Source organism: Coturnix japonica, chromosome 5, assembly GCF_001577835.2.
Source record: "Coturnix japonica isolate 7356 chromosome 5, Coturnix japonica 2.1, whole genome shotgun sequence".
Classification (NCBI taxonomy): domain Eukaryota; kingdom Metazoa; phylum Chordata; class Aves; order Galliformes; family Phasianidae; genus Coturnix; species Coturnix japonica.
Genome location: NC_029520.1, coordinates 22,093,184 through 22,113,197, shown reverse-complemented (window position 1 = coordinate 22,113,197; position 20,014 = coordinate 22,093,184). Strand labels below are relative to the sequence as shown.

The 20,014-nt window shown below is 42.2% G+C and overlaps 2 protein-coding genes across 3 annotated transcripts in view; one reads left to right on the top strand and one right to left on the bottom strand.

Annotated features, from left to right (window-relative positions):
- LTK (leukocyte receptor tyrosine kinase) overlaps positions 1 to 5,161 on the top strand; it is a 43,337-nt gene extending 38,176 nt beyond the window's left edge. The window contains exons 25-27 of the mRNA XM_015864253.2: positions 1,822 to 1,956; positions 2,282 to 2,372; positions 3,080 to 5,161. Coding sequence (XP_015719739.1) covers positions 1,822 to 1,956; positions 2,282 to 2,372; positions 3,080 to 3,853 — 1,000 coding nt within the window. The 3' untranslated portion in view covers positions 3,854 to 5,161. The remainder of the gene's footprint in view (positions 1 to 1,821; positions 1,957 to 2,281; positions 2,373 to 3,079) is intronic.
- A 3,378-nt stretch (positions 5,162 to 8,539) lies between these two features.
- The window catches only part of ITPKA (inositol-trisphosphate 3-kinase A), a 35,887-nt gene continuing 24,412 nt past the window's right edge, over positions 8,540 to 20,014 (bottom strand). The window contains exons 4-7 of one of the 2 annotated variants that reach the window (XM_015864257.2): positions 18,772 to 18,976; positions 15,068 to 15,169; positions 13,873 to 13,951; positions 8,540 to 13,016 (exon numbers count right to left, since the gene is read on the bottom strand). In XM_015864257.2, the coding sequence (XP_015719743.1) occupies positions 12,985 to 13,016; positions 13,873 to 13,951; positions 15,068 to 15,169; positions 18,772 to 18,976 (418 nt within the window). In that variant the 3' untranslated portion in view covers positions 8,540 to 12,984. The remainder of the gene's footprint in view (positions 13,017 to 13,872; positions 13,952 to 15,067; positions 15,170 to 18,771; positions 18,977 to 20,014) is intronic. The other variant, XM_015864256.2, reaches the window with a different exon arrangement.

The window sequence follows — 20,014 nt, the reverse complement described above, 5'->3', positions numbered from 1 at the left end:
CTATTAATAACCTCTGCTACTCACTAATAAACCTCATTTACTGCTCCAGGGAAAAAAGTCTACTCAGCAGGAAGCCCTAAAGGTATCAAACTTCCCTGTCCAAAGTGTGAGTAAGAAACTGAGTGAAAACTTAAAAATGTAGTGCAAATGGAGGGGAGGGCAGAACAAATAGCCATAGATAAATGCAGAGTCTCATACAAGGGTAATCAAGAAATGCAGAGAGAAGACCATTTAGAATCCTAAATCTCAGTCAAAAATGCAGACCCTTCCTTCAGCTCTTAGTATCTACCACAGTACTTACTGGTGACAAGGCCTGCTCACATATGTTGTAAATGACTGTCTCTGTACAGCTCAGGATTTACTATTCTACCCTTTTTCCCCCTTTCTTTTGTATATAAAATGACAGCAGATTTAAGAAGAAGCCCTTCCTTGTTGCTGAGGAAACAATATTTATATACTGATTCTTCGTGTAGCCTGATTTTTCCTTAAAATAAGCACCCTTTCAACAATGACACATTCATGCAAAGGTGCTGGGGAATGGAAGCCTTCCAGTTGCTTAAGAACTCCTCTCTTCCTATGCAGTACTCTTCAATAAGCAAACTGAAATATTACACTGACCCAGTTTCCTGAAGTTGTTAATGCTAGAAGACAGGGGATTGTGTATCAAAGCATAACTGTAAGCAGCCAGTAGTAAATATTTTGAAGGGAAGTGCTACAGTTCCTGTAACAGGCTATTGTACATAATGTGTATGTACTGGAAATCTCATCCACCTGTGCATAAAATAGTGACTCTTAAAATTCTGACCCTACTGAAGACTTTGCAGATCCCTCTTGATTTCCCTGGGTCTATATTGTAATTAGTTCTTGGTGTCACTGCCTAACTGACCTGTAGATGTAAAGAGAAAAGATCAACCATATAATGACTAAGGCAACAAAGTTTTCTTTTTCACTTTCCCTGAAGGTCTCTAACTTGTTATGTTCACAGAATCATCAAGGTTGGAAAAGACCTACAAGACCACCCAGTCCAACCATCCACCCATCACCAACAGTTCTCACTAAACCATGTCCCTCAACACAACATCTAATCGTTCCTTGAACACCTCCAGGGTCGTTGACTCCACCACCTCCCTGGGCAGCCCATTCCACTGCCTGACAAGAAGTAGTATTTCCTAATGTCCAGTCTGAACCTCCCCTGGTGCAGCTTGAAGCCATTCTCTCTAGTCCTATCACCAGTTACATGAGAGAAGAGGCCAACCCCCAGCTCACAACAACCCCCCTTCAGGTAGCTATAGAGAGCAATAAGGTCTCCCCTGAGCCTCCTCTTCTCCAGACTGAACAATCCCAGCTCCCTCAGCTGCTCCTCATAAGGCCTGTGCTCCAGACCCCTCACCAGCTTTGTTGCCCTTCTTTGAACACGCTCATTCCTGAGCATCCTTTCACCAAACACTGACTCAAACATCTCAAGTTAGGAATCTCCAAGTCAAATGTAACAATTCTTGTTTTCTGTTAGACCATGCATAGCACAGGGTGCTTTGGCATTTTCTGTTCTAGAAATAACAAATGCAGCAGAAAGAACAATTTCAGTTATTCAGATATTTTGAAGCATCTGCAAAGCTACTTTGGGAGCTTGAACAAGGGTTTTCATTGATTGTTTTGTTGCTGTTGTTTTCTAAATCAAAGTTAGCTCACAGCCGTGCTAATGACACACTTCTGTAGTTGGTTCAAAAGGTCGCTGCTGTTTTTTCCCCTACCCAACTTTGTTCCAGGTTTGCGGAGCACAGATGAAACCTAATCAGCACTGTCATCTGGTTTCTGACACAGGTCCTTTGGTGTTCTTCTCTGGGAGATTTTCTCTCTAGGCTACATGCCTTATCCCTGCAAAACTAATCAGGAAGTGCTGGAATTTGTCACCAGTGGAGGAAGAATGGACCCACCAAAGAACTGCCCAGGGCCTGTGTAAGTATTTCCTCACACTCTCAAGCTGTGGTTATCAGAATGGTTGGGCAAAAGCATCTAGACACCTTCCACTGGGGAAAGGTGATTGTCCTAAATATTATTCCAGAATTATTGAACATCTGTGGAGCCACTGCCTCTCACACCTAAGTCAGACCACTGCAGGATTTGCTTTCTATTGGGATCCAAGGATGCAGAAACAACGTCTACATTTGCTCCACCCCTTTGAGCCATTCACCAAGTACAGTTCTTCTGGACACAAGCTCACATCACATTGAAACACATCTTTCACAAGTATCTTTCTTAATGGATTCTCTTTCATTTTAAGGTACCGCATCATGACGCAGTGCTGGCAGCACAGCCCAGAATACCGGCCAAACTTCTCTACCATCCTGGAAAGGATCAAGTACTGCACGCAGGTATTGGCCCACAGGAACTATGTGGACAGTAATCCCCAGAATGCCAGCCATCCAAATGCGCTATTAGTGCAAACAAGATTAAGGCTCCTCACAGGCTGATGTACTTCCCAGTGGTGGTATGGCTCAACTGTTCTTTTCATTTGTGCTTTCATCTGCCTACCTTAGCTCTCCTGTCTTCAGCCCAGCCAGTCAGATGATGCTGTTCCTGTGCAAGTGGCTGCTTCCAGTTCACTGCTTGTTCAGTAGAAAAGTGTACTTCTTTTTGTGATAGAAAGGTATTTAGTGTCTGTCAAGGTCCACACTTGCCTAGTGCTGGTTGAAAGTCATGGCTGAATTGGTTGTGGGGGAAGATGGCGCAGCAAGTTCACCATCTGGTAGAATTATACAGTCAGAGGCATGGAACCAACCTGCCTGAGAGGCAAATTATATACTGGCAACCCCCAGCTCAGATGCTGATTTCATTAAAGCACAGCAACTGTTCAAAGGAAGCGCATAAATGAGAGAGGACTTTTACAAGTTCTAACAGTATGCAGTACCTAGCTGGCTTATGGCACCTTGTACGAGGTGCAGCAATGGTGCCCAAACCTAATGACAGCCTCTGCCAAAAGCTTTTCTTGCTCTCATAGCTTTTCCTCTGAAAATGCAGGTGTGACAGTCACCCTGGCGGCACTCAGGCTGTGTCATTTCTGTGCAATCCTTTCTTCTAGGACCCTGATGTGATCAACACGCAGCTGCCTGTGGAGTGTAGCCCAACACCAGAGGATGAAGGAAACACGGTTGTGCGCCCAAGTGTTCCCAGTGGGGTAGTGCCCCTGTTGGTGAGCCCTTCTCTTACACCTCAGATGACACCTAAAACCCTGGATTCCCACCATACTGGGCACAAACTTGTACAATGTCCACAAGAGCTACTGGTGGAGAACCTCAGCAACCGGACTGCTCGAGGGCCCAGCCTGCCCTGCCTCAGCGATTTCAACAGCACGTCCTGGATCCAGAGTCCGAACCAGAAATTAGAATTCAGCAATCCACCAACCCACAGACTGAAGAATAAAACTAAAAACCTTTGGAATCCAACCTATGGATCATGGGTGCTAGAGAACATCTGTCACTTAAGCCCCACCTCCAAACTGAAAGCAACTCCGGAGCGAGAAGACTCAGGCTTTGATGGAAATTGCAGTTCTCCTCCCAGTTCTCGGGCATCTCCAGCATCTCCAAGTCGAAGCAACTGCCCTCACTTAGATATTGGTGGGATCGAACTGGTGAAACTTCAGACCTTCCCCTGTGGTAATGTAAATTATGCATATGATGATCTGTGCTATGGCACTGATCGCTCACCATCAGTTTTGACAGGGGTCAGAGCAGCTGTGCTAAGGAGCTCCAGTCTGCATACAGAGGAGAAACCTTTTTATAAAACAGAGAAAGCAGCAAGAGAGAGGGACTCTGGTCTGTCTTTGTCAGATGACCTGAGTGTTACACCAGTGTAACAGAGAAGATTCATCCAAAGATCAGAGAACGTGAGTGTTTCTGGAAAGGCAGACTTGACCTGCTTCCTATTTCACTTACTTCCTCCATGTAAGTAAGTTCCTTTAGAGGGGTGATGTTTGTTTCAACATCAGCAATGATCTGCTTCCTCCTTCTACCTGCCAGATCCCCCAGTCATTACAGACAGTTGCATTTCTACTTCTGTTCACCAAATGTGTTCCAATGGACCAACTTAGTTGTAGAGAACAGCACTGCTGCTCCTAGTCAGCATACAATACCTAACAAAAGACCTCCTTTCCAATCTGCTCAGGTGAAAAGAAACAGACCTATTATCCAACCACAGCGCTTGGATGGAAATAATGACCAACACAGGTTGCTCTTCTTTCTGACCTAAGAAACCAAAAATGCATGCTGTGCCAGCAGTGAAGAACTTGTGAAGACCTGCTGTGTTCCCTTGAGATTTTTACTGTCCTGATGACTTGCCTAATGATGCTCACATAGTGATGGGAAAATAAATTAACAGCAGCCATCTTTTCATCTGTTTAATAGCAGATCCCTTGGAAAACATGAATTTGCTGCTTAAATTGGAAACAACAAGAAGGATGACAAAAATTCCAGGATCCTCTGAGCATTTTGAAAACAAGCAATGAAGAGGAAAACAGATTTGTGTTTTGAGAAAAATAGCTGGTGGAGCTGATGGGATCTCTTTGAATAACAAGGAAAATGTGCTGCTTGCCTCATAGTGTTGTGTTCTTCACAGCTCCTGGTGTGGAAGGGGCAGGTGGCTTTCCAAGGAGTGAGCTGCTATGGTGTGATGGGAAATGGACTGCTGTCATCTTTTAATGGACTTTATTTGGGATGGACTTCATTTTTGTAAGTACTTTGATACGCAGCAGTGATTTCCTATGCTATGTTGATAAGCATTACTGATGTTCTAAGGTAACGGTAGCACTGGGTAGGCTGTAGCTGGTTCAAATTTTCATATATACTCCTTTGAAGTAGAAACTGAGTATTGCAAGGAGCAGAGTGAAGACCATTTGCTCAGTACAGACATCACCTTACAGCACCCCTTCTACAGCAAGGCAGAATAGCTCAGCCACTGGAGAGCTAAAACTATGACTTGGCTTCCCACACCTGAGCAGATTGTCATTCTCTTTAACCTTTCAAGCATACAGAGTTGCTGGTTAAGGTAGTTGGTTTTTTGAAGAAAGATTATTTCTAAGGCTTTTTTCTGTTATTTAGGGTCTAAACAGATGTTTACTGGTTAAAGACTGGAGCCTGGAAAAGTAAATGTTTTGGTTTAAGCCTGAGCAGTCTCAGAAGCATTTTGTCCCTGTCCCACTCCTGTTCTGTGCACAACCAACCTGCAACAGCAAACTTCATGCTGCCTTTACATGTAATCAAGTTGTATGCCAAGATGTTGGCTGTAAACTCCATCTTGTTCTCTTCCATGGGATGAGGTGACCTGGTACAAGCTATGCATGTAGGGATTAGCTGTACACACACAGTCTAAAGATGTGGGTTAGCAGGACAGAGGTTGCTTTGAAGACAAACTTCATGTCCTCTGTGTCATTGAGGACTGGATACTGCTGATATGTGGTACAGAATAGCACCGAGTGAAGAGTCTGAATCCATCGTTGGTCAGTGAAGTGTTTTTTCAGTTCAGGTTTAATTATTTGCTTATCTGGCTTCATACTTATTCTCAGCTTTCTATAGTCTTAGACCTTAAGCTTCAGAATGAGTAGTTTTATATACTGTTACTGCCAGATCTGACTGGTGATGATGATCCTTCCAGCAGTAAGCTATACAGCATAGAAAAAATTCCAAATCCATGTTGTGAAGTTACAGGTGGTCAGCACAGAATTATTCGTGCTTTCAGCCCATTGCCTGTCCTACCTCATGTCCAGGAACTGCTACAGCCAGGTTAGATGAGGTACAGTTAGCAGGAAATTAGGGTACTCATCCTTTTCCCTTGCAGAGGCTGACATGTCTGGTTATGTTGCAGGCAGCCCATCTCTGCAACCTGCTTGTCAAAAATAAACAGATCTAATCTTGGCTAGCTGGATTAACAGCAGCTCACCTATATACAATAATGCTAGCATTCCAGTGAGAAGGATCCCTGCTGAGCTCCCTTTGAGCTTCTGTTGTTTTTCCACATACGCAGCATTTGCTTCAGCTTGATTCATAAGTTTAGAGAAGCAAATACTGATAAAACTACATATGTAAGGCATTGAAAAATAAAGTGAGAGCAAAGTTCCATTACTCACCAGTGCTACAGTTGGTCTTGCATGCAGCTCTCTCTTAATTTATTCACACAATGCAAATAACATAATCAGTCCAGCACTTTGCACGACACAGATGTTTTCAACAGTTAAGTGAATGTACTTATATATACAGGAAGGACAGGGAAGAAGCTCCACTGAACTACAGTAAACCTCTATCCAAACCGCTGTCTTATCTCTACGAGTGACCAACAGCAGGGTATTCAAGGGCAACAGTAAGAGTCGAATAAGCATGTAGTGATTGTCTCTTTTCTAGTTTACAACAGCACATAGCTCAGGGTGTACGCAGTCAGATGCAGTGCAGTGTCTCCTAACAAGTCAGGACGTGGATCTGTACAGACCAAGTGGGCACTAAAAGAACTGGCTGAGAACTTTAAGCATCTGCATTAGCAACATGCTTTTTATATGTGCTCTTACCTCCCTCAAGTGGAAATAAAGGTAAGCAAACTTTTGTCAGCGCAGATGCCATCAATCTTTGGCCTGTAATAGCTTTTCTGTGTGTATCTGATCTCTTAGATGCTTTTCAAAAACCTCACAGTAATGATTTCTTTAAATGACGACACAGGAGGAAATAATGCTAATACTGCTCCTGCTGTGGTGCAATATGCTGCCCAAACCAGGTTACTGAAAAAGAAAAATAGCTCTAAATGATGAGTGCTACAACCAACCACCAATTCCTACAATCCTTAGCCTGTTAATACAACCACAGATTTCAGAGTATCCAAATTATACCATTTCAAAATAGCATTTACTTGAAATCATCTTTTAAGGTGATGCATGTAGTGCATAATGAATGAGTTGAACTCATATTGTCAAAATTGGATTACTTGGGCAACTAAAACCCAAAGAAATTATTTTGCTCTATGAGATCAATGACTTGAGCTGGAGACTGGCATTATTTAGTCACTTAATCCATCTGGAATGTCTTCCAACAGTTCCCCAGTGAAGAATCAGCCCTGTATAGGGATACTATAAATTGTTCTTCCCATTGGGTGCCTACATTTTAACAAAGGCTACCACCTCCATTTAGTTGTGTGTATATAGAGATGGGTTTGTTTCCTCTGGATTTGGCATTAGTACTTTATGCTCCTTCATGCAGCCTCACACCTACATTTTAAAAGAGAGGACAGTAATAACAAAAGATGAAATAATGTATGTTTCAATCTGTCTTTCTCTTTTTTCTTTTCACATTCGTTGATCACAGAATGACACGGGTTGGAAGGGACCTTAAGGATCATGTAGTTCCAACCCCCCTGCCTGGCAGGGCCATCAAACATACACATTTACTAGATCAGGTTGCCCAGGGCCCCGTCCAACCTGGTATTGAACACCTCCAAGGACGGGGCATCCACAACCTCCCTGGGCAGCCTGTTCCAGGGCCGAACCACTCTCCTAGTAAAGAACTTCCCCCTAACATCCAACCTAAATCTTCCCTCTTTTAACTTAAAACCATTTCCCCTTATATTCCTGTTATCTTTTCTCTCCTCTACTTCAAGTGTTTTGCATCTTTGTTCTCCCTTTAAACAGACGATTTTTAACTGCACAGATTTAAGGTTTCCACTTACATCAACCCTTTCCCCCCAGGTAAGTTCTCCACTTACTTCTCAGTGGGCTGGTGTACACCAAGACAGCTTCACAGATATAATTACACAGATACGGGCTTTTGCAAGTATAACTTATTCCACCTCCAATACCCTCCCACTCCTTACCTGAAACAGAACTCTACTGCTGGGAATATGGCTTTCCCTGAAGTACGTGCATCCCTGCAGCAGTGTGAGCCATGGACTCTTCTTCAAACCGTTGAGCAGCAGCGCTATGCCAGAGAAGTTTTTTCCTGCAGCTGTGGCCTTGCTCTTCCTGCTCCTAGCTGCCTGCCCTTTCCAATCTGATGCAGAGACCTTAGGCATGACATCACTTAACATCTGCTAGTCTCATCACATGACACCTTCATTTAATTGAACCAGTTTTGATTTGTTACCTCTGAACAAGGCAGCACTTCTTGTCAACTTACCTTATTGGGTGACTACTGTGCATAAGTAGATGACAAGCCTGCTTCTATGCAATTTCAAATTGGACAAATGTATACTTTATATTTGCAACACAAAATAAAGACACTAATGCTGGCTGCTTGTTTCCCTCTGTGTTAAATACAGTTTGCACACAGGTTAAGAGGACACTGCCTCGCTGAGAAACATTGCCAGTTGTGGAGGACTGACTCCAGGAACAGAGCACTGTTTATCCCCTGCTGCCACGAAAGACAGCCCTGTGCAAACAGTTAACTGTTCTGTGCCTTAATGTTTTTGTAATATGCTGTAAGAACTGGATTTTTGAGACAGAACCTACCTCTAAGAAAGCCATCAGACTTTGCATGGTGTTGGGAACGAAGTTGCAATGTCAGCTTCCAGGTGTCTTAGAACCAGTTTTATTTCAGGAAATAGTGGATATTAGAGCCTAAAGCCACAAGAAACACTAAAATAACAAGGTTTTGTTCCTTGCATAGCGAAGTTCTTTAAGAAAATATTATTCTTGTGTGACCAAATCACCATGGATGCCCTTTTTTCCTTCAGTCTCATGTATTTATTAGCATACACACTTAAGAGTAACAAACACTCAGCCAATACAGTCAAAAGTGACCACAGTCAGCATTGCATTGTAGTGTTCAGAACAGAAGCACTGTTGATGATACAGGCCATTTGATCTCAGTACTGTCAGAATAATAAAAAATAATGACACCAATTAAAAACAAAAACAAACAAACAAAAAAAAAGGAAGCAAGAGCCCTGTGAGATACTCCAGGGTTTAGTCCAAATCCCACTGAAATCTTTCCCAATCATCCGAACAGAATCAGAATCAGATGGTCAGTGAATACTCCACGTGCAAAATACAGAGGCATTTAATTTGCACCACTTTGGTTAAACTTAATCCCAATGTATATCCATGGGGAATCTTAACACCTATCATTTTTAAACTTATCCAATGTACTTCTTTGTGTACTTCTTTTTATATTGCACCTTCCACCAAAGAACCTCATGGCATCTTGCAGGCAAAAATGAAGTACAGCCTCATACCATTCTATGAGATAAGGAGGTACTATTACCATCGGTGAAAGAGGAACAGAACAGGCCAAGGAGAGCTGCCCAAGGCCAAAACGCAAGTTGCTATCAAAGCTGGGGAAGAGAAGTCCTTCTGCTAGATGCATGCAGCTACAGAACTGAACTCTGCTGCATCTAACTAGAGAGCTCAGTGACCTTAGTGCATAAACCAAAGGTTTGCTGCTCTGAGCATGGACAAGTGTATGTTCCCATGTGGAAACACGTGATTTCAGTGTCTCCAGAGTGAGGCACTATCCCAGTGGAAGCATTTAAAGAACTGTGTTCTGAACTTACATGTGCCTAGGTTGCCATGCATCAGCTCTTAGATGGCAAATGCCTGTGCATGTTGATCTCAAACAAATGTAAGCTTGTTCAAGGCAAGTTACTCCATAGCAAAACAAAACTATACAGCTTCCTCACAGCAGCACGTGAATGTACACAAAGAGGCACTCAGGGACTTCTGATGTGAATCAAGGTTATCTAACTTAACTTACCCTGCAATCATTTGCTCATGATCTCACAGCCTCCATCCCCTGAGAGCTCCAGTCCTCACATCTGTAGTCCTACACTTGCCATTTGCTAAAGAAAAGCTCCTTTCCTTTGCACCTTTCCTGTAACAGCAGCAGAATATTAGATTGTGGTTTCTTCCTTTCTAGCCCTTCGATAAGCCAAAACTTCATTTCAAAACAAACTTGCTAGAACTATTTAGTATCTATTTAACATCTAGAATGAATTTCCAGAACAAGGACTGCTATAGCTGAGGTTCTCTTTCTCCCCTCCCCTTTTCCATCTTCTCACCTACTGCACAGTTCTGAAGAGGTTCTCTTGTTGTCTCCAAGACCAGGTTCTACAAACCACCCTCAGAGGTGCCAGCAGCAGTCAGGTTTTTGAAGCTACCACTACCAAGTTGCTTCTACTTTAAAACAAGACATCAATTCTAAAAGTCCATGACACATTCTCAAGTGACACTGGAGTATCAGCTAACTTTTACCCTCTAAATCCCACCCCCCATCCAGAAAATAACTTGCACTGGTGCAAAAGGTTCTCATGTGTTAACAGAATAAAGAATTAATGAAAGTTAATTAGGCAAACCACTCATTAATTGTATCACCCTCACTGTCTCATTATACTTTATCCTTTATTTAACCTTTTCCAGTTCTGTTTTTTTGTTTTTTTTTTTCCAAACCCCTGAAACTGCAGTCTTACAGAAAAGGCCGCGTTATTAAAGGTCCCTCCTGTGAGATTTATTTACTCCTTTTTCCTCCTTAAGCACTGCTAGCACGTAGTTTACCTGTTGGCTGCAAAAAAGGAGGACTTTTTTCTTAATTAATAGTATGAAAATCAACGCAGATTAATTTGTTATCTCACAGCAATCCCAAAGTTAGGAGACATCTAAAATACAACATGCATGCTCAATACTGAAGCTCACCTCAACTTAAAAAACAAACTAAGTGTAAACTCTTTGAAATAGCTAAAAAAAACTCTGGAAAAGAAAAAAAAACAGTGGAGAATTCATTTGCACACTATCATGGAAATGAATTAAGAAGGACTCAAGAAGGCCACAGAAGAAGTCTGAATTTGCAATGAACTGCAAAAATAATTAACAAAGCTTCAAACAACCTGTTTGACAAGGAAATGTCTCCGCACTTCATTATATCCCACAGGATACCCATTCTATGTCCTCTAACCTTTAGGGCATAATTGCATTTTTAATACTGCTGTTTTGTTTAGAGGTGAAGAATAAGTTCTTGAATCTGATCTCGTAGAACAAGAGTCTGTAATCAAAAGTAACTCTCTGATTTCCCTTTGATTCAAATTACAAATGTTACAGATGCATTTCATTCCAGGGCTACACTCTATGGGACTTTTGCTCATGGTCACAGTTAGTTACTCTTGAAAAAGCTGCTCCCCCAAGCACCAAGTTACCTTTATCCATCCCAGAATTCTTGGAATCTCTTCTGAGCAGAGGACACTCGCAAGAGACAGCCATCGCTGATTGATGTGCATTACCAGCTCATGATGTTAGGAGTGAATTAATCAAACACTAATCTAAGCCTTGTCCTTATTTTGGAAACTGCATCAACATATATTTATATTAAAGCCTGGAATGTAAGTGAACAGGTGAATACTGATAAGTCATTACATCCTGTTATATTTATAGAACTGATAAAGTGACAAGAGGCAACCAACAGAAATGGTACGTGAAGCCATTACAAGAACTATCACTTCAGTCTTCCTCATTTTAACCTAAACACTGTGAATCACTGTGAGTTTTTTTGTGGCTGTCCCTCGGCCACAGCAGAAGAGAGTCAACCACAAGTGGTCCTGTGATTCCAGACAGGGACTAAGGGATGTGATATATTGACATTCCCTCCCCCCAAACTGCCCTGAGTTAACAGCTGATATACTGGAGGAGGAACATCTAGGAATTATCATTAGTGTAATGCTGTGAATGCAAAAACTTTTCCCTCCTGATTTCTGCTCTATACACTCGTATATAAAAGTACTTATATAAGAAGTCTACACACTTAAGTGGCAGCATTGTACTAGGAAACAGGAGCATGGCCAAGAAATCACCTCTTTCACGTGCATCAGAAGATAGTCAAACTATGATCTTTAAAAGATCACATTGGTTACTGGCTGCTAGTGTGTGCATCTATGTGCATGTGTACAGCGGTTTTATGTTAAAAATGAGCATGCCTTGAAAAACCCCTTAGTTCCCCAGTCTGAGTGCTAGAGTGTTATCACTGATTTTCACAGCTGTAGTTGAGCTGCAAGAGGCCAAACCTGCCAAGCCAGGCACTTTTCCAACAGCCCACCTAGTCTGAAAGTCAAATGTTTCTGGATACAACAGGCTGCTACTCGCTCCCTGGGCTATCTGTAATCTCCTGAGAGGCTACATAAAAAAGCAGAGGCTGCTCTTGGACAGAAGTGAATTGAGGCTAGGGTGGGGATGAGGAGGACTAATCAACAACAGTTACCACATACAGCCACTACAAACTGCTGTCTCACTTTGCTCCAGGATTCTTCTGATTATCACCAACTTCCACCTTGAGTACACCTATAACATAAGGCAGCAGCTGTTGTTAGTCCAACCTATAATATACACAGGAGCAAGAAGACTTGGAATAAGGGCGAAAGGAAAAAAACACTCCTGCTGGTTTCAAAACTATCCAGTTCCCTGAAACGTTGTTACTCCCCCCTTGAATTCCCAAGCACTTGCTCTGGATCACTGAGAGATAAACCCATCAGTTTACCAGAAATCACAGTCTTTCTGGTTTACCATACAGACCTCTTGACTCATGCTGGTGTGATTCCTGAGTATGGAGATCTTGATTCTCTGAGGACCAGTCTTACATTAGGTTGGTGCAATACAGACCAATCTGGAGTTAGCTGTTTAGTTCACAGAGGGCTGATGCAAAGTCATTTCAAAAACTAGCTGCTGGGTTCTGGATGCATTTCCCTCTGCACTGTGATGACCTCAGGAGTTTGAAGGGAGCTAGTTAAAGCGGTTTCCTTCTGAGTGATCTCAGCAGAGAAGAAAGTTTGTTACAAAGCAGCCCTGTAAGTTTTGTGCCACTTTCAACTCATCTTTCCGTGATGCTTTCCAAGATGCGAATCAAATTGTCCAGTCCCAACAAGTACCCATCCTCCCTGTTGCCTTCTTGCCAGGGGATCCTATGATCCAGTGTCTGCCCATCAGGGAGAAGGGTGGTCTTCCCAAAATCAATCAGCCACACGTTGGCATTCCCATTGCCATCATGTACAAAAAGTAGTGAACTTCCTACGACCTGGAAAGCAGATGGAGATGATGTTAGAAATGTATCTTTAGGTTTCCTCTATCACTTATGCCTCCCACTAAGACAACTGCCTTCTCACCTGAGACCCAACAGTCTATAGGGCCACCCTGCTTGCATATTTACAATTTGGATGCATCGTTTATGTAACAAAATCAATCAGTAACACATAAATGGGCAGGGAGCGGAGAACAGGGACCCAGCAGACAGAGGGAAGAAAAGCAGTTCACCAGCCCACTTGGCAGCTGGTCTCAATTCGAGCAATTGAGCAAATGCCAGTAACTATATTCAAATAAAGAACATAACCTATGATCAACAAAACTGCCTCCAGTGACAAGTGGAAATCAGCAAGGCGAAATAAAATGTCTGACCTCAAAATCTTGAGCTGTAATAAGCAGAACATAAAATGCCAATGATGCCCACTCTACAGCAAAGCACAAAAGGAGAAAGTATAGAGCAGAGTAATACAGATGCAATGCAAACCCAGTATTCTGATAAAGACTCGATCGTCCAAACACAACTCAATTCTACCGCACCAAATGCAAGCCACATTTACCTCTGCAATACGCCGAGATTAGAGAAAATGACACAAAACTGGTACTACTAAACTATTCTCAACAGTGGCCCAGAGCTCCAAGTGCTGGTATGTTAAAAAGATGAGAGGATTCATTATTCTTAAAGATCTATTATCCCTGTATCTTCATGATGAAGGCTTTGAGTTACCTGTACTGTAACCATGTTAGATTCCTTCTACCATAAACTCCCTTCTAATAATAGAGTAGGCAATTCTGAAGAACATGCAAATGACCAAAAGCAGCAGCACTACCCCTTCACACAGCATTACACTCACCGCTCACCTCATGTCGCTTGAAGAAGTCTGAGGATTCAAGAATGATATGAATTTCCTGCAGACGCTTGAGGTATTTTTTCTGGAAGGTGACAACAGAAAAAAACAGAAACAGGCAGAGAATGAACGAAGATATTTTGCTTACAGGAACCAATATAACAAAGAGTTAATTTTAGACTATGAGTCCTTCAAAACAGAGCTGTCATTTGAAAGTCAATCTGAAAATACACTTCAACAGGCTTCAGCTGCAAAAGAATAGAACAGATTTCCTCTCCTACATGCATTAAGCCAAGCATGCTTATCTGCCTTGCTTTGGATGCAGCAACATAGTCTTCTCTGCAGCCAAATACTAAATGCTTCTTTTATTTTTCCATCTTTAAAATATTTTTTTCCAATGAAGATAGAAGTTTCAAGCAATGAAGAGTCTCTGTTCACCACAGTGTGAGAATGAGCTGGTATTAGAGAGTCAAAGAATATATATCCAAACATATAGGGGCAGAAAATATATAAGGGGAGGAACATCCACACATAAAGCTCTAGTATGCATTTTAATGCTGCTCCGTTTTACCAAGCACACTGCTCCTGGGTGGCTACTCTTTCCTCATAATGGCTTCTACATTGCAGCAATACGCTGTGGCAGCTTTTGAAGTTCTGAAGACAAGAGAGACACGTTATGACATCTACCACATGCCTGCTGCGTTTCCTCTGAAACCCATGAAGTGGCATACAGGAATTGCTCTCTGAGGCAAGTCACACACAGGCAGTCAGCCACCAATCTCACTTCCTGTTCACATGCTCCATTTTTCTTCTCTCTAGAAGAAATTCTCACATCACAAGCTTTCTGCCAACACAACCCTTGCTTATAAATCACCATCCTTCTGATACATCTTACATGTACGGCGGAGACTGGTGGCAAGTCACAAGTTTGATTTTTGGCCAGCATGAGAAACCTGAGGAACTCATGGCAAGAGCTGCCACAAGAGGTCTCAGCCAACCACTACTCACTGCCCAATGAGTCTTCATGTCCAGTCCATCTACTCAGTGGGACTGGAAGCCCAATCCTGTTCTTCCTCAGCAGTTTAATCCATCTTTCTTGTACCAGAATCTGTGATTCTGTGATTCTTCTTCCAGAAGAAGTGTGGCCCTCGAGTCAGTTGAACGGGTCAAAGATCAGTGAACATTAAGAGATCAGACTTACCAAAATAATTGTGTTGCCCTCGATGAATTCCACAAAAACCTGGAGCACTTGCTCCTGTGTCTTCGTAGTTTTGAAGTTTGTGTTGCACGTTCCATCTGCTTTCTGCACAAAAACACAATTTATGCCACACATCACGCTTCTCATCAGCCAATGCCCTTGAACCACCATCAGCTCAGCTCTCACTAACCAGATGAAAGTAAGTAGTCAAACAGGAAGAGAGGAGATAAACCTCTTTTTAAGCAAGAGGTGGAAAATAAACAAAAGCTGATAGGATAACTTGAAATGGCACTTCATATCCTGTCGAGTGTAGTTAAAAAGCAAAACAAAACAAACAACCCCAAACCTTGTGGTACTACCAGCCTGCAGAAGGGTTTTCCTCACATCTCAGTAGTAGCAGCACAAAGGTTCAATGGGGCAAACCACAGTGACCTCTTTGGTTGTCTTCTTAACAAGCCTGACACAGCCAAACCGTGACAGGGAGGGGCAGAAGGGGATGGTAGGGGATGGTTTCAAACCCAATTCTACCAGTTTTTCTTCTTCTTTTTTTTTTTTTTTTTTTCCTGTTTAGTTTTTTGTTGGCTTTGTTTTTCATTGAGGAAACAAAACAAGTGTAGCAAAGTAACTGAACAGCAAAGCCATGCTGAAGAACCTCTCACCAACCAGACATTTTAGGAGAAGAAACAGAACTTTATTTCAAGGCCACAGGCCAGATACCAGTGTAGTACATCAGCCTGCGGAGATGTGTAAGTTATGTAAAAGAGGCAGCAGGTAGGCAGTGACAGTGAGGAGCCATCTGATCTGAGGTATGATAAAACACAATGGCAGGTGGAAGACATCAGAATGAACTCCAAATTTCTCTCTCTTCTCTGGAGTACAGTTAATTTAGAAATAATCTCTCCCCATGCCCTAAATCCCACAACAAAGTCTGCAAGAGCTGCTGTTTTCTCTTTTTTCTTTACTTTAAATCTGGACGTACTAGTGGCTTGCATCCTTGTTATATAGAAATACTCTAATGATTTTATTCCTTTGCAGTGTTTGATGGGAAGCATAACTGCTGCCTGTCTTTTTCTGCTGTAAGCTATCCCAAAGGACTGCTAAAAGAATGGTACCAAAGGAAAGTAACTTCTGAAACCACAGAGAGATTCACTGACAGAACAGGAAATAAGAAGCCCTGATTCTCAGCCCCATACATAACTCTGCAGAACGATTAGCTTAGCTTGAAGAGATGACATTTGCAAGCCAAGACTTCATATAGTCCTTCTGGGAGAGGGACTGAATCCCATTTGTAGTGAGCCCCTTAGCAAAAGAGCTTCTATTAATTCATTTTCTTTATTTCTGCTCCTTACTCGGGCAGCCAAAAAGCAGGAATGTTTTTGAATGCCCAAGCCTAACACATCTGCTAACCTAATTCCTGGAGTTATCAGGATACTCAGGGGAAAAAAAACCAACTCTTTTTCCCCCATCAATAACATGCTGACATCACTGATGATCGATCTTCATGGGCTTTCCTCTCAAAATGAGGATTTGTGAAGCATGGCATTGCTCCCCTAAAAATATACAAAATGGGACTTACAGTTCAGCTACAGTGAAGCAGATTGGGGAATACTGACTAGCTGCATGGCTTGAAAAACTTCTGCCACCCCTTTTCCGCATAAAAAACAGAAGAATAATGCCTATCTACATCCCCGATAACAGCACAGAAAGACCAAAGAATAGGAAATGCACTGGAGTACTACATGGCATTTCTTGTGCTTAAAAAAAGGATGATTTGTGTCCTTTTTTGCACAGCTACAGCACTGTCTCAACAGAGGGAAATATCACACAGTCTGTGTGCCATACTGCTCCTTCCCACTTCTGACAACCAGCCAAATCACAAACAACAAGCCAGGAGGTTACTGGAGCTCCCCTGTACTCCCCTAGCTCAGTCACTCTTCAGGACTCAACACACATCTGTAAGTCTTCTACACTGACCAAAGATATTCCTAAGAACATACACAAAAAGTCTTGAAATCATCTGGGTTTCTGATTCCATTAGAGAGAGCATTCATGGACTTAAGGCGGCATAGGAATGAAACAGGTAACTTGGATAACATCATTATACAGCTGAAAGGTAAGACAGAAAGTATGCTGGCAGGATTAGAGCCAGACCATCTACCACCCAGACAGTTCCTGCATGAGAGTGCCTGTGTCTAACAGCCAGGAGTGGGTGGCAGAGCATACAGGGGGCCAAGCACAGCATGAGCTGGAAGGACTAGTTCCTGTGGCACAGCAGGAGGATCTGTGAATAAGGAAGGGAAAAGACAACACGTAGAAGTGGAGAAGACTGGAATGGTTAAAGAGCCTCTGTTCATGTGAGTCACACTCTTTCATTCCTTTCTTTTCCCTATGTGCTAGAACTATGAAACAGATGCAAAATCCGAGTAATAACTGAAAGCATTAAAATATAGTTAAGTTAAATGTATATGCTGACAAAAGGCACAACCGTGCTCTGATGAACATCCTGAAATCACAGAGGGTAACTAAGCCTGCTAATCTCTTCATGCCCCTCATCACAGGCTTCAGCTAGCAAGTACACATGCAGGGTGCAGGGCGTTTGAGCTGCCCTCACCAAGCGCTATGTTGCTACAGGTACACAATTATCAACACCCAAGCAAACTAATTTAAAGCTACCTGTGACAGAGCCAGTGTTAGAATTATAGAACGGTTTGGGTTAGAAGGGACTTTCAAGACCATCTCATTCCAAACCCCCTGCTGTAGGCAGGGACACCTCCCAGTTGCTCAAAGCCCCATCCAGCCTGGCTTTGAGTGCTTCCAGGGAGGAGACATCCACAGCCTCACTGGACAACCTGTTCCAGTGTCTCACCATATTCACAATAAAGAATTTCTTCCTAATGTCTTCCTACCTAGTGTAAATCTACCCTTTTCCAGTTTAAAGCCATTTCCCCTCATTCTGTCACTACATGCCCTTATAAAAGGTCCCTCCCCAACTTTCCTGTGTCCCCCTTTAGGTACTGGAATGTCATTATAAGGTCTCCCTGGGCCTCAAGTTGCATCAGGGGAGATTCAGGTTGGACATCTGGAAATACTACTTTTCCAAAAGAGCGGCCAGGCAATGGAATGGGCTGCCCAGGGAGGTGCTGGAGTCACTGACTCTGGAGATGTTCAAGTAACATGTAGATGTTGTACTGAGGGACACAGTTTAGTGGGAAATACTGGTGATAGGTACATGGTTGGACTGGATGATCTTAGAAGTCTTTTCCAGCCTTGGTGACTCTATGATTCTAATGCTTTTAACTTGTTTTGCAAATAAGCATAAATGGAACAAAAACTCTTTTCTGTGATTTAAATAGAATATAATTGTGTATAAATAAATAAATAAATAAATGAAAGTGTTGGGGAGAGGCAGCTATTTCATCAGTTCTTAATTCCTCCTTACATTTTCATTGTATCTCTGCTGTGTACCTGCTTGGCTCCCTCTTGCAACACCCCTGTGGTTGAAACAAGCATGGCTGCTATACATCTGGTGCTTAACTTACTTGACCCAACTGTTATAATTGCAACTTATGCTTTAAAGCAACAATACATTGAACTCCATGGATATAATTAATGCATTTTCACATAATCCATTAGAAAACCTGGTTAATTTGATTAATTAACAAATCAAAGTTCAGTCTAAATTGAACAGTCAGTAGCAGAGCTATTACCTTAATCCCTTCGATCCTAAAGCCCAGGTTGGCACTAGAGCTGATTGTTTCCCTCCACTGCATGTATCGGGGCTTGGTGACAGCATGCTGAGCATTCTCTTCAGCTGTGGGAGCAAGAGGATCCACTTCAATCATTTTCTTGTACATGTCTTTACGCAGCTTTGGTTTCTCACGGGCTTTCGTCAGCTCTTCTTCCAGGTACGTCCTGCAAAGACATCACATCCCAACAAAGCTGCAAGGACTTCCCAACTTTATTTTTACAGTTTTAGTTGGCCTGGAAAGCATTATCATTACCTCAGTTTTGCATGTGGCAAAAGCAAAGCATAAACTAATGACCACACATGCTTATTTAGTGAACTACAGCATGAATCAAGATTTATCTTGTTCACTTCTTGTTCTGACCATATCTTTACCTTACAATTACATGTTATTCTTATGTCTTGCTTACAAGAATACGAGAAAGCTGAATTCCTGTTCTGCCATGACATACAACTGTATTTTCAGAGGACAGTTAAGAGAGATCACTTGTAATGAAATCAAAAGCAAAAGGGCCTGCTAAAGTCTTACTGGCTACTCTCTCTTGAGAAAAACTTCACTTATGCATTTTTACAGGCCTCAAAAAGCAAATAAGGTTTTACGTAATGTTTTCTAGAGTAAAAGATATACACGTTCTTCAAATAGTAATGAGCTAGAGCACATTATCTGAGGAACTGTCGCTCCAAGCCAGAAGAAGTAACTAAGAAAGGCAAGACAACACTTCTACGCTTTTATCACTCACTCTTGGGAGCCACTAAAAAGGTGCTATCCCATGTTCTCTGCATTCCACTGGACCCTAAAACTTGTCCCTCTCCACAAGCTTGCACTGTGTCAGGAGCCTGGAGTGTACATTCTTAATCACACTGTAAAATAAGCTAGACTGTTGTTTAAGAGATGCTGTCACTCATTACCTGAGTGTCAACTACTATGAACACACGTATTGCTGCCAATCCTTCTTTGCTTTGTTCTGAGCATATCAGAGCAACAAATTTCTACTCTGATTTAGCAGATAGTTCACTTAAGATTCTCTATCTGCATATTTCATTGGTCACATAACCAAGCATCTGAGTTGGCACCAAAAAGATTACTATAACAGTTTCTGCCTCTCTGTATTGTTACTTGAGGCCTTCAACAGGTTCTGTATCTATTTGTTACACTTAGATAACTTATTTGAGGTTTTCTCCTAAATCATACACAAGTCAAGGAA